Source organism: Anser brachyrhynchus (assembly GCF_964034855.1).
Source record: "Anser brachyrhynchus genome assembly, chromosome: 15".
In the NCBI taxonomy this organism is placed as follows: Eukaryota; Metazoa; Chordata; class Aves; order Anseriformes; family Anatidae; genus Anser; species Anser brachyrhynchus.
The window spans coordinates 14,266,725-14,292,739 of NC_137733.1; the positions used below are offsets into that span (position 1 = coordinate 14,266,725).

Genomic DNA, 26,015 nt, shown 5'->3' on the forward strand with positions numbered 1-26,015 from the left:
CACTGGAGCAGGGCAGCGAGGGCCGAACAAAGGAAGGATGTCAGTCCGCTGCTATAAACAGGGGGGAAAAAAAGGCGGCTGTGCAGGAAGCGCTGAGCATCTCTGCTCGCTCAGCTTCCCGGCCACGCCACGGGCGCCCAGCACCTCCCTCCTGGCCCCTTTCCTACTGCCCTGCTGCCTGGCGGGGGGGGGGGGGCTGCCAACCCCCTGGGAACAGGGCTTTTAACCCAAATTTAACTTCGGTTCACCTCCCCCCTCCACGACAAAGCGGGACTGAACCCTTCCTGCACAGCAGGCACCGCTGTGCTGCCCCGGTCCCATTTTGGGACCCCTCGCTACACGGAGCCCCCAGGGCCCCCGCTGGTCTCCCCCCGTCCCCGAGCTGCCAGCAGCCGTTTCCTTTCCTTTCGCTGCTGAGCCAAAGGAAGCCGGAGCCCCGGAGCCTGCCTCCACCACCGCTCCTGCAAGGGGGAAGTCCCCGAAGCCTGGCGCAGCGCCGCTCACACCTCCTGGTTTCCATTTACAGGAGCGACTGGAAACCATTTTCTGTTCTGTCCGGCTCCTCTCGGCAGCGTTTGGAAGGCATCAGAGGCTCCCGCAGGAGGGGCAGGGGGTTCTGCCTTGCAACACCCCCCGCTGCTCGGCCCCGCAGGCTGAGACCCGGCACCGGGGTCCTGCCCCCACCGGCCACCGTCCCCAGCACCCCACAGCGGGGACGAGGCTCCCGCTGCAACCAAAGCACGGAGGTGAAAGCCAGAGTGCACAAATTTATTTACAAAAATTCAAATTACAATATAATACAGGAAACTTTGTACACACAGAATATTAGAATGGTTTACTACCGGAAGGTAAAGAAAAATATTTTATTTTTTTTTAATAAACCACCTATTCATTTTCAGCTATCGTTATACAAAGTTGCAGAACATGCACATCTTTACAGGGTTTCTTTCTTTTAATATAACGTTTTGCTAAGTGCAAATACTAAGTTTCTCTCTCCACCTTTAAGGCAAGTAAAACGGGACACTGCAATTAACCATAACAAGTACCTGGAGAGGAGCAACCTGGGCACAGCGACCTCCCCGCCGCCCCGAGGAACAGCGCATGGCAGGGGCTGCAGGGCCGGGGGGGAAACGGGACGCAGAACTGAAGGGCCTGGAAAGGGGATTTCTGTGGGTTGTGCAACGAGTTTTTTTTGTTTTTAAATTTTGTTTTTAAAGTAAAAACCAACAACAGCCCCAAACGCTATCCGAAACCCCAACTGCTGGAAGCTGTGCGGGTTGGAGGGAAGGAGCAGCCGCGCGTTTTGGCTGCGGATGCAGTTTCAGTGATCTGGGTGTTTTCTCGGTGGGAGAAGCACCCACACACCACCAGGCCCCTCCCCAGCACCGGTTTCTCCTCTCGGACGCAAAGCAGCTCGTGGTTCTGCGGGGGACCGGCCTTCCCTTCCTGCCTGCCTCTCTGCCAGCAGCCTGACCATCGCTCCAGGGCAGCACCGCCAGCTGCCACGTCCGCAGGGAGGTGTCCCCAGGGTGCCCAGCTCCCAGGGGTGCTGGGGGTCAGCGCTGAGCCCTAACCGGGGGAACAGATGACAGCGGGGAAGGCGGCCCGGCTGCCCCCGACCTCTGCTGCCTGGCCCACTCGTTCTGCTGCAGGATGACTGCAAGCCTGCCAGGGAACAGCACGCGCTTCACCAAGGCCGCAAGCCTCACCTAAGGCAGCCCCCAAGCCAACAAGATCTCAGCTGCTGAAAAAACAAGGTTCCCTTTCCGCAACGGGAAGCCACCCGCGCTTCGTCTGAATGGGGTCGATTCTCTGGGCGCCTGATGGTGCTGTGAAGGGCAGCCAGAGCCCCGCCACCCCTCCGGAAATCCAGCACGGCACCGCTGCTCCTGGCTGCTGCAGGAAGCGTTTGGTGCAAGGCAGGATTTAAACCTGGCTAAAATCCTGCTAAGCAACAGTGGGGAAGCCACCACAGCCCCATGGCTACCTCCAGAAATAAATTAAGAGAGAAAAATTTTTTAAAAAAAGATAGAAGCAAGTGAATACCACTTGGTTGTTAATGCTAGAGAGAACATGGCACTGAGGAACATGCACGCTTCGTAGGACGCATTTCAAACATAGGAAACACCTGAAAGCAGGGAAATTGCCGGTTCAGCTCCAAAAGGCAGGGAAGTGCCCGCTGTGAAACCCTCCCAGGGGCAAGAGCCCCCCAGCTGGTGGGGAAGGCATCTCCTGTCACCTGGAGCTGCTGTCCCAGGCCTCTCTCGGGGAGCTTCCCACTGCCAGCACAGCACCGTGTGCCCGAGGAGATGCTGTGCCAGGAGCGGGTACGGAGTGCTGCAAGCAAGGGAAGGCTTGACAGGAGTCAAGAGGCAGAGGCAGGGAGTTTTAACTGAAAAAAAACACAGCCAAAAGACACCTGGATGCTAAAACACAGCGGGAGGAAACCAGCAGGGAACTGCACTGAGCTGGCTCTCAGCAGGAAGGAGCAGGATGTAGCACGGATCAAAACCCAGGAACAACTGCGCAACCGGACTGGTAAAAAACAAAACAAAACCATAAACAAGCCCAGAACTTCTGGTAGGAGGCTTTCTCCCTCCGAACATTTTTTACAGGGATCTGTCCCAGACAGCATAGCAAAGGTCTGGGGAAAGGGCTTTGCACCAACACTCCTCACACACCCCACTGACAAGCTCAGGCAGCAATTCCAACCCCTGCTCCTCGCACAGCTCTGCTTCCCCTAAATCCTCGCCTCCTAAGCCCAGCGATGCTCATGTTTGCCTTCTAGCACGCACTTCTGAAGCCAATTAAACTGCAATACAAGTTTTCGGGAGTTAAGTGTTTCAGAAGCAGCCAGCTCCCGACAGCACGAGGCTGCTGCCTGCGGGCTTGCAGGGATTTTGGCTAAGGGGGGCTCCGGGCTCGCCGCCGCCTGCCTGCAGGCCTACACGGGTACGCCCTCGTTCTGTGCAACAGCACACACCGCTGCCTGTGCACCAAACCACGTATCTGCCCCAGCAGCCTTTGAGAGGAGGGATGTGGCTTCGGCTCCGAGCGCTTCCCCCGGGTGCCCGACGCCCGCTGCCAGGAGCAGATGGGCATTTGGGGTGCCTGGATAACAGCAAAGCCAAGGCCATGTTTGGGAAGCTGAGAGGCAGCTTCCCTCTGGCGAAAAACACCTGAGCCCTTGGAAGGGGGCAAGCTCAGCTCCCAAAGATTGGGGTACCAGAGTCTCCTGCTATCTCGTAAAGCCCTGAGACAGAACACGGCTCTGGGGCTGCCTACGAGATCTGAGCAACGAGATGGCTGCCGCACCTCCTCACTCCTCTCGCAGAGCGAGAAATGCTAAACACACTAAGTCTACTTGGGTTTGAACAATTTATTTCTGCTGGGAGGCGTTAGCAGATTACAGGGCTGCTGGAGAACATGGGAAACCCTGCCTTGGGCTAGGGCAGCCGAGTTCTGTTACCTTGATCCTGAAGGTCTTACTCAGGTGCCAAGTCTCTCCTTCCTTCCCCCAAGACTCAGGCTTGTTGCAGCTGCTCTGGCCAGCAGGAAGGTCGGATTTTTGGAAAGCTCCCGAGGAACGCTTGCATCCCTGTGCTCCGCAAGTCTCACTTTCCCTCCCAACAGCTGTCTGAACAGACCTTGCCAAACAAACAAACAAACAACAAAAAAACCTGGACTCTCGACGTAGGAAGAGATCCTTGGAAATGCAGCACCGAGCCCTGTTGCAGCACAGGCTGAAATGTTGAATTGCAAAAAGTCCGGAAAAGCCACAGCCAGGGGTGTAGTGCGGGGACACGCGAGTCACAGCAGCCCCCCTTGCAGCTGGCTAACCCAGGGGGCTGAAGCAGGAGGGGGTGACGTTACCGGGGTGGCTTTGCCCTGCAGTGACTCTATGCCAAATGCCATTTGAACCAGGTCAGAACCGGTGTCGAGGCTGAGGGCCAAAGTGCATAGGCAAGTTGTGCTCCAGCTGAACATTGAGCTGGGGAAAATCGTAGTTCACCCTCATGTTAGGCAGCGGGGGCACGTAGGGGGCAGGGATGGGGCCTATGTTGAGGGGGATGTTATTGTACATGGGACGGACGGGAGGGAGCGGGAAGGGGGGGTGCACGAAGGGGTACGGAGGCATCCGGGGTTGATGGAGGTTCTGAGGAACAGGTCTGGGGATGACTTCGATTCTCTGGATTTTCTCCATGGGCTTTTCCACGGGAGGGCCGATCCGCTTGAAGCTGTTCTCTGCAGAGGGAGGAAGGAAAAGAAGCAGTCATCCTACAAACAAAACCCACTAAGCCTGGTCCGCGGTCGTACTGCCTGGTCAGCTGCTTTGCCGAGCGGAGAGGAGACATCACCGCACCCACAAGCCTCCTGTGTCCCCATGGTCCCAGCTACAGCCTGCAAGCAGCAGCCCTTTAAAGCTAGAGAGGCTGCCAGCAGGAGCAGGGTGGTGGCTTGCACACCTCTGGAGCAAGATTTTGGCGGTGTTTGGTGCCGCGCAACAATGCGCAGAAAAGCTCGCAAGCAGCCAGGCTGTGGGAAGAAGCCACCAAAACCAGAGCTGGGAACTCTATGCCCTCATAACACCCTCAGTCTGATATCAAAGCGCAGATAAAGACTGTGACTTACCTCCGTTCTTCTTCCTTTGTTCCTCTTCAGCCTCTTTCTGAATCTCCTGAATTATCTTCTCGTCGTCTTCCTAGAAACCACAGGAGTATAAAGAGTCAGCGGGCTAATTCCTGCTGCAGCAGCTTCCTGTTCTCCCAGTGCTGCTTTTCGCCAGGTGTTTGTACAGAAAGAGGCAAATTCAGCTGAATTGTCCTCGTTTGGGGACGACCTAGTCAAAAGCAAGGCTGCGACAGGGGACCGCAGCACAAGTAACTTGCACAGAGCCAAGCCTACTCCACCGAGTATGACTAAGAGGTTTAGATCAGCTTTCCAGGGAGTTCAGTGCTAAAATTCATCGCCTTGATAGAAACCAGAGAACTGCAACCCAGCTCCGCCCAGCCCAAGAGTTGCTGGAGAGCTGTTAATCTTTTAAATGGCAATAGTCTATTAAATATTTACACTATGCTAGCACTTCTTGAGTTTTTGGCCCAACAGCTGGAATTAACACAACTTAAATCCTGGCTCTATAGCTAAATGGTGCTCTAACGAGGCCATTTAGATCTTATCTGTAACTATGAGGAGGACATAAATCACAATACGTTTCTTTAACGTCTATCTAGACATTATAGCAAGAATATTCAGACTCGCTGCTCAACAAAAATACAAGAACAGCTAGAAGCTGAAAGCATCCTTCTGCCCCTCGTTTTTCTCAACCCAAAGCAGCAGCAGCCAGACCAAGCAGTGTAGTAAAGCCGCAGGTGGCTGCAGGTATCTAGGGAGCTGACGTTTACACCACCTTTTTATTAAAAAAAGGGAGTATGATGGATAAAGTCCTGGAAGAAGACTGTGCAACTCCGGAGCTAGAAAACAGGCATGCCCGGAGGGACAGCCACGGGCACCAAGAGCCCCTAGGGTCCCAGCAGCTCCCAGGCTTTGCCCAGAGCCAGCCCAGCGTTAGCATGAAGCCAGTCGCTCTGATTTGTGTTTCAGCATCAATTGTCCACATGCAAGGAAGGTGAAAAGATCCCACCAAGGGTCTAACGAGACAGCTCCCTCGTAGTGCCAGGCAGCAGGTGCTTCCGCTGGCCACACGTGCATCGGTGGCAGCAAGAGGTCCTCCTGGCCTCCGCAGGTCGCATTCGCTGCTGCTGTGTGTCCTTTGGGATGAAACACAGCCTGGCACTTCCAGAAAACAAATGAGAAAAGCTAAACATCTCCGACAGTGTTTGTGCTCTCGTGTTAGCGATTAGGGAAGAAGGCCAAGAACGGGAGCTGCTGGATGACACAGAACACCTGCGCCAGCCACCAGCCCCTCTGGGCCTACCTGCATCCGAAGGAGCATTTGGTTTGCTTCAGCAGTTCATTTGCAAGTGCTAACAGTGGAGCAGGAGGGAAATTCCACACTCCACACACCCCACAACGCGCAAGACTGCTTCGTTTTGTTCATCCTATTTCCAGCACGGGCCAAAACCCATCAATTTCTTCCTGAACACTCTTAACATGGAAAATATCTTCTATTTTGAATAGTGCTCTGGGACTAAATTCAAAATATGCTCTGTGTGTATCTACACTGAAATTATATTAGGTCTAGTCGGCCTCCCAATCTCACTGTCCTGCACATGTCTAGCAGCAATGCCTGGGAAGCTGGGATGTGCCCTCTTCCTGCTACCAGATAAGGTTTCCCTGGGAGACCGAAATTATCTTAATCTGCAGAAAGCCATCAAAGTCAGTACTTCCCTCCCTTTGATTATTCTTTGAGTCAATGGTTAAAATTAAGATTCTCCGGCAAGTTTTTTTTTTTTCTCCAAGCAGGCTGCTTCCACAGACTGTTAATTACAGCCTATCTATCTCCATAAAAAGTGCTGAAGAATGGCTCTTCTGAGCCTATGCAGAACTTCTGATTACCTCCGAGTATCAGATTGCAACACTCCCTGGCTAGAAAGCAACACGAGACCTGGGCGTGCTCCACAACAGGCAGCCAGAGATCCCGCGCTGCTTCGCTGAGCGAGCGGTGCTCTCCGGGGGTGGCCCCAAAGCTTCAAGATCTCACTGATTTGTTCCCAGAATATTGTTTTTCAATGCCATTGAAAATGAGATAGGCACCTCTCCCATCTTATTGCCACTTAAAAAAAAAAAAAAGCATGTGCGTTTTTCCAGTTTTTTTTTTTTTTTTAAGTTATGTGACAAGTAAGATGCTGATATTTTAAGCACAGCTGAGCACAACTATCCTATATCCTTCCCTTGCACAAAGGTAAAAAGCCTCATCTTAAAGCCTAGAAATATGCAAGAGTCCCTTTTAACCAAAGTGTTTGCTGCAATCTAAGTCCAGAAGTAGCCCTCCAAAATGGTCCTTTCCAGACACTACCATCCTGCTGCCATGGAGAGCGCAGCTCAGACGCTAACTGCAGTCGGTCCATCACATCCCAGAGCCAGGCTGCAACATCCCCTTCTTTTTAGACTCCTGCACACCCAGCTGTTGATAACGTCAGTCCTGCAGAAGTCTGGGGAATTGGACACATCAAGAGCACAACTTCACAAGACCCTCCAGCAGCTAGGGCTGCTTGACCCCCGGTTTAAACTGCAGCTGACCTCTGCACTAATGACAGATCGACAAAGCCATCTGCCCCGGGCTGGCGAGCCAGCTGCAGCCACCCCCCAGCGATGCTGGCTCCAATTACTGCAGCCCCCAGAGCACGGGGCAAATGCATAACTGCAAACCCCATCTGCCAGACCTCCAAAATGAGGCCTGTCTCGTAAGGGTAACACGAAACATCACCTCAAACGCAACTGCTGGAGAGCCCTGCTCGGCCCTGTCCCCTCTTCATCTTCAAGAGGGGGCAAACCCTGCAGCACGCCTTGGGGGCAAAAACATCTGCTGACTGCAGACCCAGGAGGGGAAAACTACAGACCTGGCTGAGTAAGACTAGCTCTGGACTAATTCTGACTGTCCACCACAGCGGAGGCATAACAAGCCACATCTGAGAAAACAGGTTAGCAGCTTTGCTGCTTCTCTGCTGCTAACCATCCGATGTTAGGACACACTTCAGAGAAGCATTTATACTTAAGCCCACATACCAAGCGTTGGCTCAGAGCCTTTTTGCATCAGTATTTCTGAAAAACTGGTATCCATTAATATAAAGAGAACAAAAATACACTGCACAACATGCACCTTCCTACTTCAGATCAGAACCTGACATTAAATTTGGCTCAGCACAGTTCAGTACACGCAGCATTTAGGAAAGATCCACATTCCAGCTGGAACAAAAAAGAAAATGGGGATATGTGCACATTAAGATAGTTTTAGGCTATTTGGAAGAAAAGCTGAGGCTGCAAGTTCTGGCTACTACATCCTGCACCATCATAGGTCAGAAGTAACAAATAAGTCTCCGGGCTGCAAATATACACCAAGCACAACAGCGGTATTTTTGCAATACACCTCTAGTTTTTGAGAAGCAGAGGCTGTTTTCTGATTCCACCGTAATTGGAGAGGGATGACAGACTCATTTAGGGGCAAAGCATCCACACCAAAAATTAAGTTTTCATTACAGCACTTAGGGCTGGTTGCTGTGGTAAGAAACCGTCTAATGTCATCTAATGGGGTGGAGTCAATTTTAAAAGCCTCTTGTGTCCCTTTTCCTGAGTGAGATCAAGACCTTGAATAAAGGATTAGATTATAATTTTAATAGCCTGTTCACAGGCTGCGTGGATTGAAGGGGTTTATCCTGTCAAGTTAACAGTCATCTTCCTGTCAGCTGCCTTGCCTGCAGCAAAAATAAAGACAGAAAAAGAAAAAAGCAACCCCCCACACCCCAGGGGGTTCTCAGCATGACCAGCCTGTGTGTTTCTGAGCAAGGAGGAGGTAACCAGGCTCTCTTGTGAGAGAGAAAATGCAGGGCAACGCTACAGCGTGGCCCTTCCCCGTGCTCCGCTGCATCACGGGAGAAGGGAGGTGGCCAAGGGAAAACGCAAAGGATGTAGGAGACGCGTTCCCCCTCCGTATCGGCAAATGCTGCAGAGAGTGAACGAGGTTATTATTAGTATCTGCACGTTAATTGGCAAGACAGGACGGAGCTTTGCCCCCAGACAGACAGCGAGATGCCGCCTGATACCAGGCCGCTGACCAGCCTGGCCTAGCGGGCTGAGGCCTGTGACAGGCCCCGCTCCCTTCTCAGCGCCGAGAGGGCTCCTGCTTTCCACCTCCTCCCGCTGAACCGGAATGCAGAGGGCACGGAGACGATCAGAAAGGATGGCTGGGCTCTGCTGGGTTGCGGACAGATTAAATCAGGAGCCGGGCCGCTAAGCCAAGGGCCTCTCATCGCCGCAACGAGGCTGAGGGGAGAAGGGGGACGCGGCAGCCAGAGAGCTCTGCGAGGGACGAGCCCCCACGTGAAACCTCCTCTGCCCAGAACAAAAGTGCCCCGGCGAAGCTTTTGAAAGCTCTGCCCTTATCTATTGTGCTCCTCGTTATCTTCTTTAATTATTAAGTGTCACGGGAAAAGGGCTGCCTGCCTCCTGAAAGGGAGAAAACAAGAGACCTGCTGACTGCTGCTGGGCTGCGCTCGCCCTCCCCTATCCCTGCAGAGGGGCTGGAGGCGCGTCTGCCGCCATCGCCTCCCCCTTCCTGGCTTTTCACCGCTTTCTTTTTCCACGTATGTGTGGCCACAGCCGTTCCCAATAAACTTGAAATGATTTTCACGACAGAGGCTTCCAAAAGGACTAAGGGGTTTTGTTTCAAATCATTCCCAGATCAGCTGCGGAGAGCCTGAGCAAGAACAGGCGCAGGCTGTCTGCTGCGCGTTCCTCCGTGCAGCAGGAAGCGGGATGAAAGCAGCCTGTGTTGTAGCTCCAGCGGGGCTCAGGCAGCGCTGCAGGAAAAGGGGGGGCCACCACGGGGACCAGGCGCACGCTGGTGCTTAAGAAATGCAGGATTCTTTCAGCGACAGACACGCCGTATCGAGGGCTCTCTGTGGATACCGCGAATTAAGCGTGTGCTTATGATTAGGGCATTTCGGAGCTCAGCTTGGGGGAGTTCCCCGCAACACTCCAAGCTTCTGTCCCCGCAAACACTAGGGTCGGTGCTGTGTACGTACTTCATGCAATTCCCTAACGGATTTCAATTTCTACATAGTCCTCACTCAACATCTTCTGGTTATAATACTAGAAAAAGGGTTAATTGCAAACACCTTAAAAGGATTAGTTTTCTGCTTTGAACTTTAATGAGGGGTGTTTGGGAGTGTTTTAGGAGTTACTGAAAACATCTTAAAGTTTAAAGTCAAAAAACTGCTGCGCAGTATCATTGAGAAGGTAAGTATTGCATTAAAAATAACACACATGAGAGCAGAACCTGGTTTATCAAAGCAGTCAAAACGCGTTAGTCACACTGCATCACGGGGTTAGTACAAACCACCTACAATGCACCCAGCACCGTGCACACAGCCTCAGGTTTGCTACAGACATTCAGAAGCCAGAGAACGCTCAGCCCCTGAGCTCGCCCTTTGCAGAATCAGTCCTCACCGCTCCATCCCTTGCTTTGTCCCTTATTGCATCAGCCTCTCGTGCAAGCAGCGATGCCTCGGCAAGCAAGCCGAGCCCAGGCTAGCACGGGCTGCAGAACACGTGCACCGGGACTTTTGGCCAAGCAGCTTGCTGGCAAGAGCGCGTGGCACGTGCTTGTGTCCTGCAGAGGTGCAGGGCACTATAAGCTGTAGCAGAAACGCAGCGATTAAGCGATTACTGCCTGCTACCCTGGAAGCCGCTGACCACAGCCTGCTTGCAGCTTGTCTCCGAGCCAGCAAATCCTGCACTTAGACCTCTAATTTAGACTCAAGGCTGATTACAGCATAGGAACTAACCTTTTATTATGGGGAATTTTGAAGTGTCTGCTTTATTCTCCCAAGATCATTTGAGACAAAGACTAACAGATGCTGCAGTTCCTAGAAGAATGCCTCTAATACATCCTAATTAAATGTCTTTAATACGTTTTTTAAGCCAAGCTAATGAAAAGGTTGATTTATCCCTTCTCAAGGATCATTTTAGACTCAGAAAACGTTAAACATTTGGAAAGGAACAAAGCCTCCCTATTTTAACGAAACCCAAATTTTGCCTTAAATAACGGGGAGTTAGAACCAAAACAGATTCTTCACAGAAGTGTGAAATTACCCAGGTCTGACAGAAAGCTAAAATCTGCACCCGTGAAACACAAACTGACAAGACAACAGCACTGTGACCATGCCACTGGTCTGCCACGAAGACTGTTCTAGCCGGGGCGTACATGAACACATCAGAAATCAGAACAATGCCCTGTCACCCCCTAACAGCCATGCTTTGGTGGCGCATGTGTGCCCTCCCCATTTTGCAGCAGAGCTTAATGCAGGGAGACAAGTGGAAGCTCCTGAGCAATGGCTGCAAATTCCACAGCTGCCCCAGCCTTGTCTTTTCTCTGCACGTGTGCAGAGCACGGCTGCTAACACACACAAGCCCACAGTAGATACTCTCTTCCCAGGCTGATAGCACTAGCCATCTACCGACTACAACAAAATAAAAAAGATTGAGCAGAACAAGAAAAAAGATGAGAAACACACTAGAAGATGCCATGTACCATCCAACAGAGCTGGGGTGGGGTTAAACCCTGGGATGGACATCATCCCTGATGAAGGACAAGACGCTACAGTGTCATTTTGCTCTTCCATATCCCCATGTCAAGGTTCAAACTTGCTCCCACTCCTCATATCTACCACGTTAACTCCTGCTCACGTGTCCCACAGGAGAATGCAGATCTCCCAGGTGGGGTTATGTTCATGGCACTGAGCCCCCTGCAAGGAGGGCGATGCAAACAGGTACTGATGATTTTACGCTCAGAAGCTAACAGCCGAGTTTCCTGTTATGCTTTGCACTGCAGCGAGGACAGTCACCCCACGTCAACTCCCCAGACCACCAATGCTCTGTCATCCAGAAAAAAAGGAGGTAGTGCCAGCTCTCTGCTGACGGTGGGAAATTTTCCTTTGCCACAACATTGGTTAATTAGAGAGCTGGAAAGGGGCCGGTGACAGTGCCCTCTTTGTGCTGCTTGCTTATTTATTTATTTTGAAGTACAGTATGAGCTTTTTGAGAGGCCTCATGTTTTCTCTGGCTCAGAACAAATGCCATTACTGAGCACAATCAGCAGCCTGACAGGAACAAAGGACTCCAGCGCTTCTGAACGCTGAATCGCATCGTGGAGGAAACCAGGGAAAGGGGGACAGGACTGCAGGGACGGTATAGCCAGGCGTCCAAAATGTGGGGCTAAGAGGTGCCTGGAAGCAGGTGTCCCTGCTTAGTTTAGCACCTCTCAGTGACAGGGTAAGGCAGAGAACAAAGACAGGCAAGCAGAGGACTAGGAAGCTTACACTTCATAGGAAGAAGGGAGTCAATTCGAGTGGCTTGCTCTTTGCTCCACACCAGCACAGGATTGTGAACTTTTCCTGCAAGACATGCTGGGAGCAGTCTGGCAAGCCGCAGCATCCTGAGACAAAGAAGTGTAGGAACAATTGAAGCTCAGACAGGCCCTGCAAAGGCAGATCCACATCCATGTTGCTCTACTGCTTTGCTGAAATCAGGAAATTCAGCTCCTGTTCCTACCTACACTCCCTTCCAGATTTCTGATACAGACAACCTCTGTTTACAGAAACGCTGTGTGAAAGTATCATCCCATGCTTGCCACAGCTACAAGATGCATTACAGCGTGAAGTTTTAAGTTCCTTACTGGAGCTTCCCTTACGGCTCAGTCCCTATTGCAGTTCTTCCTTTGCAGCTGTTGACAACAGCCGTGAGAATGGACACAACTGCAGCTCGGGACCTTTGGCTCGCAGGCACTTTTCTCAGCAGGTCTGTCTCTGCAAAGGGACTCGCAGAGTCAGCTGAGCGGATAAGTAAAGCTACTGGGCACCAGCAAGACAGCAGATGCAGAGCCGTACCAAAAAGCAACTCAGCTGCAAAGCCAGGAACGAGTCCCAGTAATCCCAACGCCTGCTGCTGTGCCCTGCTGCCAGCACACGCTGCCCACCAGCTCTTTTCACAAGTCCGCTCCCCAGAACGGCGCTCAGAGCACTTCCAACCAAAGCCCTTGTCTGTGTTTTTTCCTAAAGCAACACCAGTTGCTTCCAAGTCGCGGTCAGATTAAGTCTGTGCTGATGGAGGCTTTCAGCGTGTTTTTTAGCTGCCTTGGGAGAAGGAAAAGTCGTGCTTGTCTAAAACCGGCTGTTTTCCTCTGGTGGAACGCGTGTATTTCAACCCGCTGGCATCGGACGGTAATTGAAATCAGGGTGCGAATCAGTGACAAAAGCCCTTCGTTACTTACTGTGGGATCTGTCCAGAGAGAGCACTTGGCACAGTCCTGGCAGGGAGCCCCGGGCGAGCGGGGGTGCTGGCAGAAGTGGTCGTACCCGTTAATGGCAGCCCGGCAGAGGTAGCACATCTGAGCGCCGCAGCGGCAGGACATGCGGTTGCAACCCTCCGATTTAATCAGGCCAGTCCCACACTTGTGGCATTTTCTAATGCGGGCAGCTGTCATTTTCTCTTCTCTGCAACACAAGAGGAGGGAGAAGAATTAGAGATGGGCCGTTTGCATTCACCAGCCTGCAGTGAAGTTACTGCTGCACCATCCCAGCACGGCTTTAACCCCCTCTCCCCCTTCTCTCTCCTCCTACGCTATCCCCACAGTCCACCGCTGTTCCAAGGAGGTCTGGGCTCAGCTCCACTTGGAGCCAGCCCAGGACAACTCAAGAACAAATTAAGTGAAGGAAAGTCAATCACTTACTGCATGCTACGGCCCCGATTCTGGTTTCCATGCGAGCCAAAACACAGCGGTGCCAGGCTCTGGCTTGGGAGGAATTTAAACCGTAAGTCAAGGGACCAAAGGGCATGCGGATTCCTGACTCTGCCACAAAGAAATATGGTCCAGGAGATAAAGTTCAGCAAAAGCAAACTGTTTGCTGTCATCTGCTCGATAGTTTTATGTTTGGCTGTTGCTCTGGTTACAAAGTCGCCATGACCATGTATATTTTTTTTCAATGCTGGCTGCTACGCTCCAGATTTATTTGGTTTTCGTTAAATTTAAATCAGTAACTGAAAGATAATCATGTCTTTCCCCACAGAGACTGGGCTTTCCCAGTAAAATTCCCTACGTAAGTCTTCCAGAGGTTATTGCTTTAGGTGCAAAAGACAGGCTTCCACTCTAACAAGGCACGGACGGGAATCCAGGACGCAGCGCGGTCCTGTCCCAAAGAGGCAGCCTGGCAGCAACACGCCCCAGTGCAAAGGCTCAGCCCATGGCGATACTTCTTTTGGCACTGAAACGGAGAAAAGCCTCGCTCATTTAATTAAAAGACTTAAGAGTACAAGCTGTCATCCTGAGGGCCCATTTTCTGACCACGGGAGATCACGTTACAATTTAATTCGCCATCTAGGAGAACTGAAATTTGATGACAGCAGAGCGAAGGGGCTGCCTCGGCCGAGGGAGGCACGGTCCTCTGGCTGCGCTGACCCAACAGTGGGGAACGATCTATCCCAGCCAGCATCTCCACCCAGCTGCTTCAGAGGCCCTGCGAAGCCAACATGTGTTTGGGAGACGACAGAGAGGTATTTTAAAGAAGGATCACAGCAACAAAGCAGGCACAGCCCCACAGATTGCTCCATCTGCACAACTGGAGAAGCAGCGAGTGGCGAGGTGGAAAGAGGAGCAGCTAGGGGTGGGAATTTCAGCTGCCCTGCAGCTACACCGAGCTCCCGTGCGGTTATATCCAGCACGACCTGCGCCCAGGTATTGGGAGATGCACTAAGAATAGACAGGAAGGAAAACAAAATCAATTTGAGACTGACTTCTGTGAGCTGCAGCTGCTCTTCCCTCCTCTGCTCAACAGGATGCTGCTGATGCAGGGTTTTTTTTGGAAACTTTGAGCCCAGCAGGAAGTTTGGCCTGAACTCCAGCTGTGCTTCCCTTTCCTTATGCAAGGCTTCAAAAGGAAGCTTTTATTGTACCGTGCAGTACGACTCATCTATCTACGGCAACAATCTGCTAAAGGTTTTGAAACTGATTTTTTTTTTCCTTGTTAGGGACATGACAACTTGTTTCTCCTCCCTCTCACCCCTCTTTCCTACAGGGAAAGGAGTGGCAAGGGAAAGAAACCATATCAAATCTGTGACAATATTTTGTTCTAAATTATGAACTGTGAGATGAGCAAGCAACAATCATTCAGGCTCCCAGCGGAGGAGATCTCCAACCTCTGCTTGTACCGGACACGCTGAATCAGAGAGGAAAGGATTGGACAACACAGGCAATTCCCACTTGACTGTGCCAGACATACAGCTTCGTGGCTCAGCCCTCACTCCTCTCCTAAAGCCAGCAGACTTTGTCATCTATGGTAGCAACGAGAGAGTTCAGGCTTCAGAAGATTTCGGGGAAACACTTGAGATTTACACGCAAGTATTTCAAAACGTGACTCGATTCTGTAAAGATTCCTACAGACAGACTGGTTAGAAACAGAGAAAAACTACTGAGAGCAAACACATCCCTCCATAAAGCCAGAAAGCAGTAGCTGAGCAAGCCGCGCTTCGGCATGTTGTCACCGGCCTAGGTTTTCAGAAGGTAAGCTCCTTTGACTCAAGACGCTGCTTTGGCTCAGCACAACACCTCCCTTCTCCCCCCAGGTGAATGGAAGCAACACAGCGGGGGTTTCTCACCTCGGAGAAGGACCAGGTGCCAGCCTGCGAGACATCGGGCTAGCCAGGGGAACAGGCTGGTCTGGTGACAACTCTCCCACGTTCTCAGATTACCACCTGGATCCCTTGCCAAGTATCTTTCACAGAAAGAAATCCCATCCCAGGAGCCTTCTGACCCCTCAGCGTTGATGCCTCCATCACCTCCCTGACGGAAGGTAACGACACCCAGCAAGACTTCAGGGCTTCCAATGTTTACAACAACGGCTGAGTTTCTTACCCCCCCTCCACACCACTTTATTGCCTGTCGCATCGCCTTTACGATTTTATCCACCCCCCTATTTTTGCCTGTTTGTGGCCTTTACTTACATGGATGTCCTATATTTGATGTCATCCTTCTCAGCCAGCTGCTCGCAGGTGAGGTTCATGTGCTCCTTCCACAGGCCCTGGCACTTCCGACATGTTTCCTGAAGAAGACAGCAAACGTTGAAGAAAGAGAAGACCCAGCACACCACTAATAGCATTAGGGATTGGAAAAAGGGATTGGAAAAATTCCCATCTCTTCCCCCACCATGCTGCAGATTCTCAGCTGAGGATGGGGCTGGCAATTTCTGCGTAGAGGCACAAGGCCCCAGAGAGGCCTGCAGGTCTGTCCCCCACTGGAGACCAGAATGAAACCACCCATAACAGGAGCCAAGGGGTTTCCAAGGCACAAGAACCCAGGTACAAAAAGCAACTGGAGCTATCTGAAACCGTGTAAAACGAGTCTGTAAACCCAAGTTCATCCCAACTCGTGGTACAGCCACCAGGTCAACCAGTAGCTTCCAGGAGCTGGCTGCAGAAATGAAAACACGATGCTAAAGGTCACCAAGCTCCTATGCTTCCTGAGCAAGATCCTTCCCCTGCATACAAGGGGCTTTTAGTTCAGCTTGTGATGGAAAGCTTGCTGCTGTTTTGCGGTTGCATCAAGAACTCTGCCTCACCTCACAAGCAAGTCTATATTTTGCTTTGTAAAACTTCACGAAATAAAGTTAGAGCAGTTTATGTGACTAAACGTTTTACAAGGCAGGATGTGGACAAGCGTCCACAGAACAGAGGTGGCATCTGAAAAAGTATTTACAAATTCAACCAAAATAGCTGAACTAAGTTTAGAGCAAGTGACTGAGCTCTCCTGTTCTTGCAGGCTCTTCAGCACCAGGACTCAGCTCAGGCTGGTAAAGCTGCTCGGAGCAGGAGAGCTGTGGAGGCACTCTTGGCAAGGGAGCTTGGACTAACACTGGCAACACAGTTGATTTTTTCAGCTGGCTGTCCAAAGAAAACATAATTTTGTTTTGGGTCAAACAAGAGATTTTTCCTTTAATTTGAGGACGATTAAAAAAGCATCCAAATCAAACTTGGAAGAAGCGCACGTTTCACAATCCAACTGTTTCATCTTCAGGGCTGGGACTCGGGCTTTTTACATCCAGCTTTCTCCCCGTGGCAGGAAAACCAGATGGCTGTGAAGCATCCTCTTCCCCTCCACACCAAGGGAGGTCCCACGAGAGAGCCTTGCCCTGCTCCAGTCGCGCAGCTAGTGAGAGATGACAACTGCAGAGGCACCTTTTTGAGTGCATTACCTTCATTTTATTTTAATAAAGAGCTCGGACGTTCATCGGATAGACAAAAGAATTAGCCACCATCTAACCAAGAGTTCTCCTCAGCTCTCGGTGCCTTCTCTGCCTAAAGACACGCGCAGGCAGCAGCGCGCTTTTGATCATCAGACAAACAGGACAAAGACCAAAGCTCCCAAGGAAGCCACCCCTAGGAGGGGGGTGCAAAACGTTGACTTGTTTGTATTTGTGCTCGCTGGGAGCTGCTTAATAGCTTCGGCTTTCATCTGCCGAATGAAAGGCTCCTCGCCCTGGCTGGTGAGCCGGACGTGTTTGCACACCGCAGGGCACAGGGCTGGAGGAGGAGAGCCGAGCGTGTGTCCACGTCCCAGAGCTCAGCACAGCGTTTTGTCATCACTCACCATCCCGATGCACCTCGGGCAGGCAGGCCGAAGCTTTAAGGGGCTACAGGTGCCTTGTTTCTGTTGATCCCTGTGAATCACTCGTCCTACGCTGCATTTTCCTGTTAGAGCTGTTAAATCAGGCACCATTTTGGGTGCCTCCTCGGCGAGGAACCTCCCTCCCCTTTTATCCAACACCCAGCCAAATGCCATTCGAAGATCAAAAGCCCTGCGTGCTTTTTTCCATACATCAAGGGTTAAAACCGGTCGCTGGGGCCCTGCTACCCAGAACCACTTTCACACGCCAGCAACAAAGATTTCACAGCTTTCTGCCAGAAGGGTTGGCACGCGCTGCAGCCAGGAGCCTACGATTCCCAATTACTTAACTCCAGGAGCCTCCTTCGCTGCCGAAGTAGACGCGATGCCCTTCTGGAGCAGACGGAGCCGCTTCTCCTTCACACCAAGCCGTTCCCTTTGCCTTTTGTTACCGCCGCCACCCCGGCTTTGAACGCCGCGGGTATTTAAAAACAACGCTCTCCCTCGAGCCGGCGCTGCTGCTGTTTGCCAAACAGTTGTCTCCTCCACCCAGGAAAGGGATTCCTTTACGGGCGAGGAGAAAGGGAAAGGACAGAGCCTCGCAGGCTCCCAGATGTGCTGGCACTAGGTGAACCTGGAGGCATCTCACGGCGAGCTCCGCGCAGCGAGGGCCGTCACGGCTGGGCCCACGGCTGCGATCCTGGCCCTGCCTGGGGCTGAGCACCAACATCCCCAGGGTTTTAACCACCACCGTCACCTGCTGCACGCCTCCGGCCTCGACATTCCCCTTCCAGGAGAGAGAAGGGAACATTTTGGCAATGCACGGGCCATTGAGAGCTCAATGCAACTTCTCATTTAAGCGAGACAACGGCCCATTGTTAGCAGTTACAGGAACTGGTGTCGGACCCCTCGGCACAAAAAGGAGAGGAAAGTGTGTAAGTGTGTGGTTCAGACAAAAGCAGCTGCTCCAGGGCCATAACTAAGGTCACAGCCGTCGCCTGAGAACAGAAAAATGACCTTTGGAATTTTTACACCTACTTGAATCAAACCCGCTCCGTCGACGAGGGCGCTGCACATCCCGCACAACGACGATTTTCATCTCGACAGAATTTCCACAGAGGGTTCTTTTATTTCAGCAGCAGCTTTCTGCTCGGTAAAGAAATGTACTCTGCCATTTCCATATTAATTAACCTAAACACGCAGTAGGACGGCTGATTTTTGCAAGCACCCTAGATTATTTCCATTGTGCAATCTTGGCACCACGACAAGGCTACCGCGAGATGAGGCAGCATCTCAACGCACACAAAGAGGGAACGCATCCTTCCCACCCCCAGAGCTAACAGCCGGGGAGCGCATCGGTCTCCTCCAAAACCAAATCCTGTCCCCAAATCCTGCCCGGCTTCTCCTGCAGTTGACTGTGAGCCAACCCCGACCGTCACACAGAGGTACCCAACGTGGGAGAGCACGTTTTATTTTTGTCTTAACAAAAATAAAAGCTTTTCGGTTAAATTAATCCCTTCCAGGGGGGTGAATTCACTGTGTTTCCCCAGCCCAGCCCTCCTCCCAGGCAGGGCCAGCCTAACAGGCAGGTACAGTTAATACAGCTCACACTTCCAGGGCGGTTTGGAGAAGCCTTGGCACTCGTGAGCGGCTCCAAACCAGGCACGGATGCCGGAGATTAAGTATCTCCTGCCTGTTACATCTGCCCGGGCTTGGCAGGCGGCCTGGGACAGTCCATTAACGCGCTGGGCTGGGACAGCGGAGAGGAGGATGTGATGGAGAGGGTGTTTAATCACACTGTAATCTCCTCACTGTACATCTGTTAGAGGTAGTGGCTCCGTTTCCTCTCGCCGGCCGCCAGGAAGCAGCCGGGATTAGCACAAACATGTTTGGGTTCAGGAGGATCCTTTGTTCCCAGGGGCAGGAGCGCGGACGCCCGGCTCTCTGTGCTCAGGGCCAGCCCGCTGCCTTGCAGCGAAGCCGCCGCGATCCTTAACGGCCCTTGTTAATTGTCCCTGCCTCTAATGAAGGTAACACGGAAGTGTTTTATGGGAACCGGCCTCCCTCAGCACTTCCACTGATCCTCGCCACAGATGCTGAAGTATTAAAACACAGCCTCAACTTTTTTTTTTTTCATTCCATCCTCTGCTAAAAATAACTCCGAGGTCCAGCCCAAGCACCGGGGGGGAAGAAAGCCCTGAGAAATGAACTTCCCCCCGCCAGCCCCCATGTCCTTTCGGCCACAGGCGGGCTGTTGTTTGCACCGCCATGAGCCCGTCAGCACCCGCTTCGCCTGCTTTCGACCCAGGCGAAAACATCAGACGATGCCAACGGCTCCGGGACCGGCTGCCCACGGCATTCCTGCGTGCCTGCTGCTTCTGGGGGAGGTTACGCGAAGCCACTTACTGACTGAGCAAAATGCAAAGAGGGGAGGGATAAAAAAAAAAAAAGGCCAAAAAAAAAAAAAGAAAAGCTCCTCTCAAACACCAGGCAGTACACCAGGCTGTCATCACCGCCCTCCAGCTCTCAGCTCTCATCAGCCGCCGCTGATGGCACACGTGGGGACATCGGCGGCTGCGCTCCCCGCTGAGCCGGGGGGGGGTAACGCGCTGCATCCCCTCGGCCTGGCTGGACCGGAGCCCCCCGCTCGATTCCCCGCTCGATTCCCCGCTCCTTCCTGCTCGCAGACACACAATAGAGCAGGCTGGCCTCAAAACCGGCCAAGTTTTACCCCAAACCAGATGTGAACGCAACGGTCTCGGAACAGCACCTCGGGGCCAATCTGTGCCGCGCCGGTTTAATTACAGGGCTGCAATTCCCAAGCAGAGGAGGTAATGGGAGAACACAAGCACACAGCCTTCCTCCCCGCAAAGCGTCCGCTGCCCTGAACGCCACACCGACCTCGGGTAAAAGCGGGTGCAGACGGAGCTCCGTGAGCCCAGCGTAAGCACGGATACGCTCTCATGGCCAACCCCTTCAGAGCTGTTTCTGGGATTTCCTATATGTTAATTCTGGGATTTCCTATATGTTTAACTGGGATAAAGAGGATGCGATCCAGCCCCAAACAATCCACGTTGGTCAGAGCGCCTGCTTTAGATATGTAGGAACACCCAGCACAGCACAAGGGGGCTCGTGGGCATCCGACTGCTCCAAAAGCTGGCACCGCTGCGGGCAGCAGGCGAGATGAACCCCAGGCACCAACCCCAAAAGCATAAAACCCATTCAGCGTGGCAAAACGGGCACAATGCCTCGGGTGGGCAAGGAGTGCCGAAGTAGCGGCGGGGAGGAAATCAGTGCTGGGTGGCTTCCTCCTCCTCCTCCTCTTCCTCCTCCTCCTCCTGGAGCAGCTGTTCCTCAGGCAGCGCTGCCGCTCAGCGGCCGCCGGCCACACCGCAGCTCTCGGGGCTTGGGGATGGAAAAGGAGAGAAAGGAGGAGACGAGCTGCTGGGAAAAAAAAGTGACGTCTCCTCGCCTCGCACAGCCATGATTTGTTCTGGGAGGGGAAAGGCTGCAGGGGGAAACGAAGCCTGGGACTAGGTCTGTGTGAATGGGGCGGCAGGAAAACGTAACTGGAGACCCGCAGGGGATGGGGATAAGGAAAATCCCCGTTTATACCTGACACTCATCAACAGCGCTGGTTAAAGCTTTTACAGCCATGTATTAAACCGAGTTACCAAAAATGACAACTCCAACCAACGCCTCCTGTTTTACGTGTTTTTGTTAAATTCAGCATATCACAATCCCCCCTACCTTTAAGATAATGGAGACGTGCGGTGCCCAAAACACAGAGGAAAGCAAAGCAAGCTTCTTCCCCTCCCCAGAGCTCAGCTTTAAAAGGCTGGATTACCTGGTGCTTTGGCTGCAGGACGTTAGTATATAGTTAGAGACGTATAGAACCAAAATACCTGCAGTTTCACACCAGAAGTGCTGCTGGTCAGCAGTAACACCCCACTGCTGGTCAGAGAGGAAACTGCTCGCTTACCGTAATATAACCAGAGAAACAGCCCTGCTGCTGAAAATCAACATGGTTTAATTTGATCTTGTACCAAAGTTTAAAGAATTCGCCTACTGATATTTAAAAGAAGTATTTTTGTTTCAAAGTTACTTCCTCTTAAGCCCCATGGATGTGAGGAATGTATCACAAGTCCCAGGCAGCAGGACGGCTGCATAAATGGACACTGCAATATTTGCATCACTCGTTCATCTCACCAGGATCCCTTCCTTAAACTGAGAAACAAGTGTTTTGGGGGGTGAAGCTTATCCTTATGAGAAACAACACTTTTTCAAAAGCTGGTCCCCTGCCTCTGGGCAGGATCCAGCAGCTCCCCAAGCAGAGAAGTTTGGGGACAGCCGGGGGGATCGGCTCAGGCACCTTCCGCGGCGCTCATCCAGCAACCGGAGGCACCAGCAGTGCAGGTAGAGGAAGCCACCACTCGGCCACTTTATAAAGGTGGGTTAAATATAGGCTGTGACCTCACGCTGAAGACGTTCAAATCAGCATACCTCGAGTCACAGCACTCTCTCCTAGGGCAGGAAGTCGGAGAAATTCAGTACCTGCTACCGGAGCCACACGCGGAGCCGGTAACCAGCTTTCAGATCCGCAGGACTGATTGCAGGTATCAGCTGTACGCCTGCCCGGCCAAAGTAAATAATTAAACGCCAGCGGACTGGTTCAAAGCGCTCAGCACCTGACCCTCCTGCATCTCGCCCCTGCTGCAGATTGCCTTACTCCACTCAGCAGAGGAGATCTAAGAGGTCATCCATTTAAGCCTGTACACAGCAAAAAAGCGATTTTGTTTCCAATTGCTCGAACTCCAAATCAAGAAATCTAGCAGGGCTAAGTAACAGTAACTGTGGATTTGAAGGAACAATGCAAACCTCGGGACAGGAACAGATTTAGCTTGCAAGGCAAGCAGCCTGATTTTTGAAGGATAACTCGAGGGACTGCACCCAAAGATAAGGAGATGGTTAAGGTGTTACAAAAGCAAGGCACCTTATTCGCAGAGATACCTGCTAATGAAGCATTGTAAGGCCGCGAGGAGGAACAAACACTGGAGTTAATTTTGAAGCTTCCCTCTTACACCCCCACAAGACAAACAAATCCCCCATCGCCCTGCCCCAGACACCAATCCCTGCCCACTGCTTTCTGGGGCAGGAACTGCAGAGCCTCTTCCAGAGCCGGCTGTCCTGCTGTTCTCCTTGCCCTCTCTCCCCCTACCGTCTCCCAGATTTTCTTGTGTTAGGAAAGGATCACACCAGGAACTCGTTTACAGATGTCCTCTCCTCCAGCAGCGGTTGCATGGAGACCCAGGTTTATGTAACACACCTACGACCACTTTTAATGAGTCTTTGCAATATGGCAACTCTGAGAGTAATTCAGCAGCGTTAGCACGCTTCTTTATCAATTTAGAGCTTTTTTTTTTTTTAATCAGTACTCTCTACTTACAGCATAAGTTAACACCCCAGGTCATTGCAACACTTGCAAGGGATGAAAAATGTGAGCTTTCTGAGCAGAGTGGCTATGCTGGCGAAATAAACCCTCAGAAACCGTGCGAGTACAGCTTGCTTTGCCAGGGAAATTAACCTTGAACAAGGGGAAACCCCACAAGTAAGCTGCTCCCAGATTTAAGCTAGCCATAACAAAAACAAAACCAAAAAAAAAAAAGCAAAACCAAAGCAAACAAAAGCACGGAGAACCAGCAAGGATAGAGAACTACAGGAAAATAAGAACAAAATGATACTTGGCCACCTTGAAATCTCAGAAGTTTGTACAACTTTTCTGTTTTAATGCCTGCACGGTACAGAGTTGCCTCTTACCTGTTCCTCTCCATGCAGACACTAAGGGAAGACACTTTCGGAGCCCCTGAATTTGATCTGCACAGTACAGCAGGCAGATGGTGCTTATGGCAGAAAGTGAAAAACGGTGAAAACAGCCCTCTGAACTGCTCACCTCCATCTTCCAGATTCACCAGGGTGACACCGAGTCAGCTGCAACTCGTTTGCTACCCTAAAATAAGCTAGTGGTAAAAACCAAAGCCAGCGGCCTGTGCTAGCACAGCCTGCTGAAACACCCTGGCTAGGAAGGGTGCTGTGTGGTTAGGAAGGGCGCTGGGCAAGGCTTTGAAAGCCTCAAAGCACCAGGCAGTGCCGCGTGTTGGGAGACGTTGTACCTGATGTTCCAGTTGATGTTCCAGTGCAGCCAGGCACTGGACTTCCTCCCATAGAACAAAAGCTATTCAAATACCTGGTAAAAAAGAAAAAATAGACACCAAGCAAATGAGCATGCGCTGCAGCAAAGCCGAGTAAAGCATTAAGAACTAACCAGGGAAATAAGTGTGCAGGCAGCTCACCAATTCCTCTTTCAGAGCCCCCAGCTGACATTTTCACTGCCTCTTGTTGTACCCAAAGCACCCACGAGTCCAGACCAACACCAGCTGGGCACGGGTTTCCCTTTGGTGCAGAGGTGGCGAGAGAAACCCCAGAAGTGCAGCTTCGGGAGGGTTTCCGAAGCCCTACTACAGCCTTGGTAGATGTGATGTGCCTCCCCGGGGCTGCCGGGAGCAGGACACCGGAGTGGAGCAGCTTTCAGGGAAGGGTGAGACAAACGATACCCAAAATCAGGAGACACGGGCAGAGGCTGCAACACCCAAAGAGTCTCTTACCCAAAGCACGCGTTGCAATGCTGAAAAAGACCAACGTCAACCCTTGCTGTACGTACGCCTTCACATCCCAGTGAACAACCGCGGGTGTTTTGCAGGCAGGAACACACCAGCCTTCAATTTGCAGAGGTCTGAAGCGATACAGGAACAACCAAGGGGCCCTGCACACCCCACAAACCCACCTGGGCATGCAAGGAGCGTGGCAGAGGGGACAGGGCCACCCGAGGCCATCCCACACTGCGCCCGCTCACACCCAGACCCGTCCAGTCTTGACCAAACCGATCGGCCGAGCTAAGTCCTGCAGGCAGGCTCAAGCAGTATCCTGCCAAACAAGGGCCAACTCAGGACACTTCTGTCTCCTAATTAGAAGAGTCGTTTAATCTGTAATTTAGTTTTCATTTACGTCTTATAATCCCTTTCGATTCGCGTTTTTAGTAGTCTCGGAAAAACGCGGCGGTCGGAAGCACTTTGGGATAAGAGGAGGACCATCTTGGATCTGCCTAAAATAAAGCTAAACTGAGTGAGCACTTCCAAGGGGAGCCTCTCCACCCTGCCTGGCCCCGAAACAAAAGCTGGCAATCCAGCAAGACAGGCTCGCTTCCACGCAATCATGTGAGACGAGGCAGGAGGCTGGGAAAATGAGACAAAAATCAAGCTCTTGAACACAAACATTTGCAAGGTTTCAGGATCACTCCGAAGAAGGCTCATCTGAACAGAAGTGAGAAAGGAAGAAGAGCTGCAATGCTTTACATTGTGAAATCCCAAGCAAAGTAGTTCCCCTTCTGCTACACTTGCAAACACTGATCAGAAAGCTTGGTTCCCCTCCCCTCCCCTGCTTCTCTGTAGCACCAAACCAATTTAACTAAATGCACTGCTCAACTATTTGCATGGCATGGCTAGTCTATAAACCAGAGTTGTTGCAAGGCTGCCTTCTATAAAAGACAAAAAAATAATAAATTACAAGCCACCTCCTCTCCAGTGACCTGTTTAAGAAACAGCAGTAACTCCTAAGCAGCAGCAGTAATTTCTGCCATGACCCGACCACGACAGCAAAATATTTCCGTGTTGTATCGCTGCTGTCAGGCCAGGTTCCAGGGGAGGATCCTGCTCATGCAGCAGCAGGAAGGCAAGTTCCCACCATCCCAGGTCACAGATGGAGGAAACGTTGCTTCTTGCTGAGATGGGCTCTGCCAGATGCTCCCATTCACCCAGCAGAGGCCATCTCCCTCGTTCCACCCCCGTACGAAGGAGGCTTGCCATGAATCCCACTGATGGCTGTCATTGCCCTAAATAACATCGGGCTTCATCCATTCTTCCCCACGCTCTGGTTCGGGCAAGCACCACCGGGAAGCTCCAGCAGCAGGCGAGTTTGGGTGCAGACCTTCACCCGATGTTCAGTTTAGGATGTGCTGTTCAGTTTAGGATGCGTGCCTTCCAGTCCAAACACAAGACCTAGCAAAGATTGCTGAGACTCTCTGAATTAAATAGGAAAAACTTGAAGCCTGCAAGTACCGAGTGCTTCGGTAAAGCTGAAAGTAGGCGAGGATGAAGATTAGTTACCTTTGGGGGCTACCTTATCAAAAGGTTGGATTATTGACTTACACCGCACAGGCAGTTCCTTCGAAAGGATTAAGTGCCGTACCCTCAGAGGGTAACCAAGCCCAGACAAAAACGCAGTGTGGGATACTGAAAGATTAAATCAACAATTCTGGCAGCACAAATGAAGTATTTAGAAAGAGGATTGGTTTTTACCATCTCCCCAGCCCCAGAGCAGTTTAGAGATTGTGTTCTTTTTTCCCCTTGGACCTCTGCTGTAAAGTCAAGGGAAGGAGAAGAAAAAAAAAGAAGTGTGATCACAAATACGCTATTGTCAAACCAGAGCTGAAGAATGTGCAATTGCTACTGAAAACCATTTCCAAAGTGCTTCCCCGACACGTGGGGAAGTGTTCAGCTCCTACTGACCAGCTGGTAACCAAGAGGAAGCTTCCCATGTGAACAAAGCAGATTCCTTTGCTGCTTCCTACAGT

At 51.7% G+C, this 26,015-nt stretch overlaps 1 protein-coding gene across 4 annotated transcripts in view; it reads right to left on the bottom strand.

Annotated features, from left to right (window-relative positions):
* Positions 1-754: 754 nt before the first annotated feature.
* Positions 755-26,015, bottom strand: part of RNF216 (ring finger protein 216) — a 76,916-nt gene continuing 51,655 nt past the window's right edge. For all 4 annotated transcript variants that reach the window (XM_080557416.1, XM_080557418.1, XM_080557419.1 and 1 more), the window contains exons 14-17: positions 15,673-15,770; positions 12,947-13,169; positions 4,633-4,702; positions 755-4,245 (exon numbers count right to left, since the gene is read on the bottom strand). In XM_080557416.1, the coding sequence (XP_080413542.1) occupies positions 3,926-4,245; positions 4,633-4,702; positions 12,947-13,169; positions 15,673-15,770 (711 nt within the window). In that variant the 3' untranslated portion in view covers positions 755-3,925. The remainder of the gene's footprint in view (positions 4,246-4,632; positions 4,703-12,946; positions 13,170-15,672; positions 15,771-26,015) is intronic.